The 8,167-nt window shown below is 39.0% G+C and overlaps 1 protein-coding gene and 1 long non-coding RNA gene across 4 annotated transcripts; one reads left to right on the top strand and one right to left on the bottom strand.

Moving 5' to 3' along the window:
- Positions 1–1,913: 1,913 nt before the first annotated feature.
- Positions 1,914–2,630, top strand: LOC140944927 (uncharacterized). Its single transcript, XR_012166707.1, has 2 exons — positions 1,914–1,984; positions 2,207–2,630. It is a non-coding gene; the product is annotated as an uncharacterized lncRNA (long non-coding RNA).
- Positions 2,631–2,751: 121 nt separating this feature from the next.
- On the bottom strand, positions 2,752–4,629 carry LOC140944924 (uncharacterized). Of its 3 annotated transcripts, XM_073394035.1 has the most exons (4): positions 4,146–4,629; positions 3,810–3,987; positions 3,459–3,663; positions 2,752–2,943 (listed from the first exon to the last, which is right to left on the bottom strand). In XM_073394035.1, exons 1-3 carry the CDS (start codon positions 4,335–4,337, stop codon positions 3,536–3,538), a joined length of 498 nt encoding a protein of 165 aa, XP_073250136.1. In that variant the 5' UTR covers positions 4,338–4,629; the 3' UTR covers positions 2,752–2,943; positions 3,459–3,535. The 3 variants fall into 3 exon arrangements, with proteins under 3 accessions (XP_073250136.1, XP_073250135.1, XP_073250137.1); XM_073394034.1 differs by lacking the exon at positions 3,459–3,663; XM_073394036.1 differs by lacking the exon at positions 3,459–3,663 and having other exon boundaries at positions 3,894–3,987.
- Between the last annotated feature and the right edge of the window lie 3,538 nt (positions 4,630–8,167).

Below are 8,167 nucleotides of genomic sequence, written 5' to 3'. Positions count from 1 at the left end.
ATCAGCCGTGAATGTAGAGTGAAAGTTATTTGCCTTTTCCACTGTCGGCCGCATGGCCGACACTGAGAAGCATCCCTCTGCACGCGAGAAAAATCCTCTGGTACACAGAGTACGGTTCATCTGCTTCAATATTTGGTTTTCTCTTCTGGCCAAGAAGATGTTAGCAAAAGCAACGGCCATCTTAATTGACATGGCTGTTTCATGGGTCTATATATAGTTGCTACGGCAAAATTGGAACGAGTTTTCTGCTAATATAAGATAGGGTATTCTCTTAGATGTGTCACTTGGAAGGTATAGAAGGGTTTGTCTCCATAAAAATCCTCGTATGCGTGACAGACGGTGGTTACACCCTTTTCGTGTGGTATGTTGATGTAGAGATCTGTAGAGGCGAAGCCCTGAGGGTCAGATAACTTCCTTTACGACTAAGTGGAGGAGTCGTGTGTTGCCTGTCGCCAATTTTTAAACCAACTTTAAGGAGAAACGAGAAATTGCCCGAAAAAGTAGGGAGGAGGGAGATACTCTCTTGTACCTCGCACCTCCTAGGTTACTAACATCAACATCTTTAATCGCATTCTGCTAGTGAATACTTTTAATAAAACTAACCACGGACATTGCTTTACGGCACTCCCCTGGTAAACGGTTCCATAGAGTTGCCCCTCTGTAGGCTATTAAAGGGAGAGGTCCACGGTTAAGCGCATGCTCATTAATTATTACTTTTTCCAATTTATTATTAATTCTATCGTATCGTATATACGATGGCTGAAACCTTGAGATATGTTGTGACATGCAGGAAGGTTGAGACATTATGGAACCATCTTATATATGAGCTTTTTTAGAATCGATAACTTGTACCTTCTAGTTCTTAAAGTATCTCATTTAGCGCGGGCAAGGACTTGTGCAATAATCATGAGATCACTGTCGGCGGCAAATCTGCTTTGTTATAAGCAATAGTTAAAGTGCTACTACGACGAAAACTTTTGTTTTTGTTTCCGAGTTTTTTTAACATAAATCTTTTGTATATGTTCAAAATTATACAAATAGCGAAAAATTGGAACGATACTTGCGTACGGGGGCTGGAAATTTCCCACTGAAAAGTGCGTAAATACCGTCCGCCATTACAAAGTTCGCAAAACAATAGCCCGCGAGATCTCCGCAAAGCGGTCGTGCGTTTGACCACGTGATTTATGCACTGTGACGTAGAAACATCAACCAAAAGATTCGCATTTGGGAAAAGTTTGTGAGGTTAGAGCCTTTTAACAAGACGTTTAAGATGTCATCTCCGTTGGATTCCTCTTCCTGCACATCTGAAAGTGATCTAGAAAGTTTTACGAGTTTTAAAGTTGACGAAGTGATTGGGGAATTGTCTGAATTTGCGCCGTACGACGACAGTTGCGAACCCCTTGCTACCGAGGAAGAAGCCGCGGACTACAACGAAAGAGTTCATCGCGAAGAAGAAGAGGAACAACAGTTTCAACGAAGATATTCGGGAGAGGTGCCAGCGAATGAATGGTAAGGTATTATCATGGAATGTAGATTTATATTTTTATTTTTCAATTTCAACATACCCGTCGTTAAATCGTGCGCGTGACGAACTCGACTATGTGTTTTGTTTAAGTTTACAATTTCGTTGCTATGTGATTAGCTGTAGTCCTGATTTTATGCGATAGTTTTATTGAAGAGGTCAGACAATTAATAATTTTATACGGACATATTTTTCTTGTGTTTGACGAATTTTTCACATTATTTTCCAGGTGTTCGTGCTCGAACTGCTCTGTCAGCCTTGTTACAAAAGCGCAGGAGTGCATTTGCTGCAAAGAGATCGATCGCTGCGAAGAGGTCATGGACCGTATGCATAACCCTCCATCCAGGGTTTGAAAGCCTCTGCTTAAACCGCCACGTATTAGAAGTGGCTGCTGGGCCTAAAAACGCGAGCTGGAAAGTCGTACACAACTGTTCGTGGGCAAAGCAACAAAAGTGATGATGAGTAAGTTGGGGTATTGTTGACTTTGTATCGGAACGATCGAACCTTACTTAGCATTGAATAATTGATACATCTAAGCTTATCGCCGTGGACTGATCTCATAGAATCACATTTTTTATTTTCTAAATGGCTTTATTACCCCAACTGCTTATTTTTAAAAGGAGTATTTATTTATCTCCATCCAATCCCTCCTTGAATTAACAGTGATCTCATTTCTCTAACTAGATTCCTGAGGTCTGTGGCCTATCGGCAATTTACAAGACTGCTGTGGAGTTATATTGGTAGTTCCAGGCGATACCCCTTGCCCTGTTGTGCCTACAATAAAATCAGGAAACAATTTCCGAGTCAAAATGGCCATTATCGTGGATTCGAAGATGAAGAAAATGAATAATAAATGCACTGTTTGTTCTTGAAGAGTGTCATGTATGCTATTGGGGCCAAGAAGGACCTACAGTAGTTGCTTGAATACTTAATTTTATGGGCCAAACTTCAGAATTCTCAGCCACTTACTCGCTTTTTGTTGAATGACAAACTTGCCCACTGTGTGAAGCCCTGTTCTTCTAGCGTTCAGTTAAACTCAAGTTTAGTGGCTGGGAATTCTGATGTTGCTCCAATTTTCATGTACACAAGTAATAAAAATTAAATTGAATTCAGCCTGAATTTAATTACAGTTTTAATGTATCGTTTCTTTCTTTTCACTCGGCTCCCAGAGCACTGCAAAACTTAATAGCAGGTTACCTCCTGGAAACTTTCCTAGCAGGTCTGGTTGACTCTTCCAGACTTTTGTCTCGCTAGAGTTTCTGCAGAAACTTTCTACGGTTAACAAGGTACCTGTCTGTGATACAGAAAGTTTGGGTTTTGAAAAGAAGCACAAGTCGCAGAACTGAAACAAAAGAAGAAGTTTGGAAAGGAAAACAATTCCCTTCGGTTCCTCTCGAATGTTTTTTCCTTGTAGATCCAACCTGTAAAAAATGATTGAAAGGAAATACTCATTTAATCATAGCATCTAAAATAATGAAATAACAATAAAAAATGATTATCATTTTTATTGTTTTTCTCAGGGTGTTGCTAGTTTTTCAACTTGTTGTTAACCTGGCTAATTGTGGGTTGGGATTTTATTCTCACATACATCCTGAAAAATGCTTTTTTATAATAATTCTGTTGATTGCACACATGACAACTTTGAGCCCTTAAGCTATCTAGCCCACCCCAACGATGCATAATTTATTACAAGTGGTTGAGTGGACAAACCAAACATTTTTAGGCCTGGGACTTCCAGTCTATGGGCTGGCTATGCCTCTTCTTTTTTTTTTTTTTTTTGCAATTCTTATCTGAGTAAATTAAAAAAAGAAATTTCATGGACTCTTGTTTCTAAATAGATCCTCTCATACTGGAAGTTAGTTTTAGGCCTAAATCACTTCCCAGAGGATACTTAGAGCTAAGATGTTAAAATGCAAGAAATTTTGCATCTTTTTACCTTGGGTTCTGATGAGTCTTCACCGAGTCATCATCTTCCTTTAGTTTTTTATATGCATCTTCAATTTCTTCAGGACTCTATGTAGGGTCTTCATCACACTCAAACTCCTCATACGCGTCGTCCTGCATTTCCTGCTCATCTTCTGATTCATCCTCTAACCCTAACTCTGTCTCATTTCTTACTGGCCATGAATCAGTTTGAATAGCTTAAACAAATGGAATTTAAAAAATTCTATCACCATTAAAATTTTAATTATTATTAAATAATCAAATATTGATAAAATATAATAATAATATAAAGATAGGCAGTTATGCCTATATGACTCATCAACATCAATTATTGTTGACTCACCAGCATTCACCATCAGCAACTGCTTCGGCTCTTGTATGCTCTTAAAGGTTTCAACCCACTGATCTTGATTGGAGATTAACTTACTCTTCAGTCTTGTGACTTTGCCCCTTAACTGAGTCACCTCACTCCTCAGGGTTTTGCATGTTGTGCAATTCCCGGCATGTCCAGTTGGAGTATCCTACAAAAAACAAACTTTCAAAATTAATACAGGCTGTAATAACAAGACTTTAGAATTTTTGTACTTTAGTATTGTTGTAAAATAACTGCACATGTAGTTTTCCATTGTTATGATAATACAAAGATGCAAATAAGCATTAATTAGAGTTATGCGCCTACCATAGAAACCTCTTCAAGTTCAGGAATCGTTAATGATTCATCAATCTGCATAACTTCATCCATATCCTGCACTTTTTCCATTCCCTGAGCCTCCAGGATCTGCATGGTCTCAGTAACCTCATCAGTGCCTGAAATCCCTTGGCTCTCGAGAGCTGTCTTATCACCAGGAGTACCTAGGACCTCTGAAGTCATCTCAGCATCAACACTTATCTCACCCGTCTCAGTCTCAGGGATGCAGCCCTCCTTTTCAGGATCTACCTCAAGCAAAGAACCCTGACTTGTATTCAGAACACCCTCGACTTCTGGAGACTCCTCAGGGTTGAGATTGGGAGCACCCCTAGTGTCAGCACTCTCCTCAGGTGCAGAACTTCCTTTCAAAGAGATCAACTCTTCTTCAGGATTGTCTTCTTCCTCTGTATCCTCATTAGTAGTTTGACCAAGCAGAATTTCATTTAGTAGTTAAAAATGAAAATAGGTACGACCATTTTTTCTCCCCTTCAAAACAAGTTTAATTTGAGCTTTATGTTGATGTTTTCAAAACTAGAAATGGAAGCAAGGTTTAACCACATCTTTGCCTTAAAATGTATGCATCATTTGCAGACAGTGAAAATAGAATTAAAATACAAACGAAAAAAAAAACCTGCGAACAGTAACTGAACTTATAGAATGTAGAAATCAGACTAAGTCCATTTTTGGTCGTTTTAAAAGACTCGCGTGTAACTCTTAATTTGCTGTAAGATTTCTTGGAGGGAAGTTTGGAGTACTGTCAATCTCAAAGTAACAGCAAGATAATCTCTCAAAAAATAGAGAGCCGGATTTCTATGCAGCTTCACTTTTTCTAAATTTTACGCTTGAGTGGAAAGGTCTGGGAATTGGGGAATTGACTTCACGTCTTCAGGGCGGAAAAACGTAATGAGCATGCGTGAACTTTTTTGCCCAGATCCCCTGGCCGGGTTTGAAAAAATGGCGGGATTTCAAATATTTTCTTGCCTAAAAATAAAATGTTTCCACTCATAACCTGGAAAGAACAGGCAATTTGTCTCCAAAAGTTGCAAGCTGTGGTTATAGCCTTATCGTCACTTAATTTTCTCGAAGAATACCTCATAGTAAAACGGACTTTAACGACATTAATTTCCTTGCGTTGTACTGGAAATGTGCATGCGTAGGTCCGATTTTTTTCAAGATGCATTCACAAAATGTGTTCATATAAGGAAGTTTCTGGATATATAAGGTCCGGAGCTCCACTGTGGACACAAAAACAACATATCTTTGGACAGTGATTTGCCCAAAAAAATTAACGCTTGCCCACAATGTGTTTGAAGTCACTGAACTTTGTCGAACTCGAGCTGATATTTTAAAACCCTCGCTCGATCGGACACTCGTAGTTTCGCAGATCACTAAAATATAAACAAAATCCTCAATGTAGAAGTTATTGCGTTGATATGTGAGCAGAAAGAAGGTCAATCTTTATCTAGTAAAATCTTCCCAAAAATCGGTTTCAAAGCAACTATAGTTTTTTAAACTTGCTCGTTTCGCGCAGATATATAAATTTTGCTTTGTGTTGTCAAGTTGAACACGCATAACATCTGTCAAAAACCTACACATAAGAAGGATTTTCTTCAAACAGAGTTAAAGTTACATTTTTCAAAAACGTTTTGCTGACAATGAAGAAATGAATTTTCTGTGCAAAAACAACCTACCTAAAGATCCGGCCTAAAAGCAAAAGATCAGTTGCAACTTGGCAGCCAAGCCATGATTCACCATACGCTTAACTGGTCCATGCAAGGGTCTTCGTTTAAGCAAATTAAACTCAGCCGATCATTAGAAAATACAGAAGATTGCACATAAGGGTTTGTTTTGCTCACCTCAATCAAATCAAGCTGCAGCAATTGTTTACGGGAAAAGAGTCAATTGTTTTGAAGTCACTGCTGGCAGTTGTCGTTCTCTACTTCACAGCGAGTGAAAAGGACAATTTCCGTACAGAAAGTTATTCTTATAAAGAACAGAAACTTTCACAGTGCACTGGAAAACAAAACTATGTAATGAAAAATGAAAAAACTCTGACTATTATTACTTGAGCAACAGAAAAATGATCTTGAGTAAGCTTGCTGGCCTTCTATTTCCGAGAAAGTTTAATAAGCGCACAAGTTTGTTCACTCTGATGCGTTATAACAGCAATATGGTTCTTTGACTGAAGACAATGATAAAGCTGGTTCTGCAAAGGTAATAAATCTGGGCATGTAAAAAAAGTAACCGTCACTACTAATAACAGAATACAAGCGGGTTTTAATTCAACCCGGCGAAATCAACTCATAAACTAATCGGATGCACAATCAGAAAAATACTCGCCTCTTAAGAAATGTTCAAAAGCTTTTATTCCACCTCAGACTGACGGAATGATCCGTTTTTCCTTTAACATTGGTTGTTCTGAATCCAAAGTAATTTTCAAGCAACGAAAAAAAAGCAAACATGTCAAATAAAAATGCTTTACAGGGAGCAAACGCTCGCACCTCGTGCATTTCACTCAGAACTCCAGCAAACAAAAAACAAACAAACACAGTCAGCACGGCAGTCAGCACACAGAAAAGCCTGCCTTGAGCCTGCGATAAGGGATGCGCAGAAGCTTGCGCAGAACGTTTTTCCGCCCTGAACTTCACGTCCACTCAGCGCAAATGCCCGTTTTACTATAACTTTGAGAAGAAAGCAGAAAAGTATGAAAACACATGCAACAATATGGGAAGTCCAAATAGTCAGAGCATTCATTACACGAATATTGAACAACGATGCCAGAAAAAATCATGTCACAGGTAAATGGGGAAATAAATATAATGGTGATAAGCGCAGCGCAAATACATTGTAATTTCACTCACCGATCGTCGACTCCGCTTTGATAGTGTTTGAGAGGATTTTTTCCAAATGGTTGGAAACGTCCCCTTCTTCAAATTCCTTTTCATGTCTTTCATCGGAAAAGCAAGCGTAAAACAATCCCTTGTAAAATGCTCCGATCACACAGCAAATTTTCCCACTGGGTTGAAATCCTTCCGATGAATGGACACGAACCTTTTCCACTTTAATCTAACGCTGCCCGAATCAGGAGAATTATGAATAGAAATCCCCAATTCATCGTTCTTTACGTTTCCACAGTCCTGAACAACACAACGTCTACCAGGCATACTTTCGCTTTAAGTCAAAAAAGCGAAGAAAGAACCTCCAAAAGCTTCCAAAAATATCTCGTCCTGCATGCGAAATTAGCCACGTTTGTTTGCCTTGTTTTGCCGTGTTGATGTTTCTACGTCACATCTCGCCCCAACTCCTTCAAATACTACTCCCGGTCATTTTTTGAATCGAGTAATGGCGGCAAGACATTTACGAAAATTGCCGTGCAAATAAACACACTTCCAGATCATATTTGGACTTCAAACTTGGCACGGTAAGTCACTTTTACATACATTTTCGAAATATGTAATCAAAAACAAATTCCCAAATTTGATCGTAGTAGCACTTTAATACTGGCGTAAAGACCTTGCCAGACACCCTAGACAAGGAAGGAAAGCTCTTCATGTTAACAGAATTCAAGAAGAACTACAAAATTAGCACAAACTTTCTGTGCTATATTGGCTTGTGCAACGAATCCCAAAGCATTGGAGGAAAGCTTTTAGTCGTGATAACGAAAACGACTTGGTAGTTACCGGCGGTAAACACGCTCGTTTTATGTATCTTAATCACTTTCCGAAAACCAACATCAGAAGTTCGTCTTATTGAGGCTGGATCACAGATCACACAATTGCGGAGTTATACGTTCTTTCATCCAAAGTCTCGAAAAGCATAAAACTTTCTATGTTTCAATTTAAAATGAACCATCACATCCTGTACACTCGCGCCAAACTTTTCAAGGCCAAAACTACTGACAGTGACTTGTCATGTGTGAATCGAAGCAGAAGAGCATCTGTTTGTAGAATGCCAGCATGTCCACTCCTTCTGGAACTTTTTACCTCTTGGTGGAACGACAATAACTCGCTCTT

Source organism: Porites lutea, chromosome 7 (genome assembly GCF_958299795.1).
Source record: "Porites lutea chromosome 7, jaPorLute2.1, whole genome shotgun sequence".
Taxonomy (NCBI): Eukaryota; Metazoa; Cnidaria; class Anthozoa; order Scleractinia; family Poritidae; genus Porites; species Porites lutea.
Note: the sequence above shows the minus strand (reverse complement) of the source record. Positions and strands in the feature narration are given on the sequence as shown.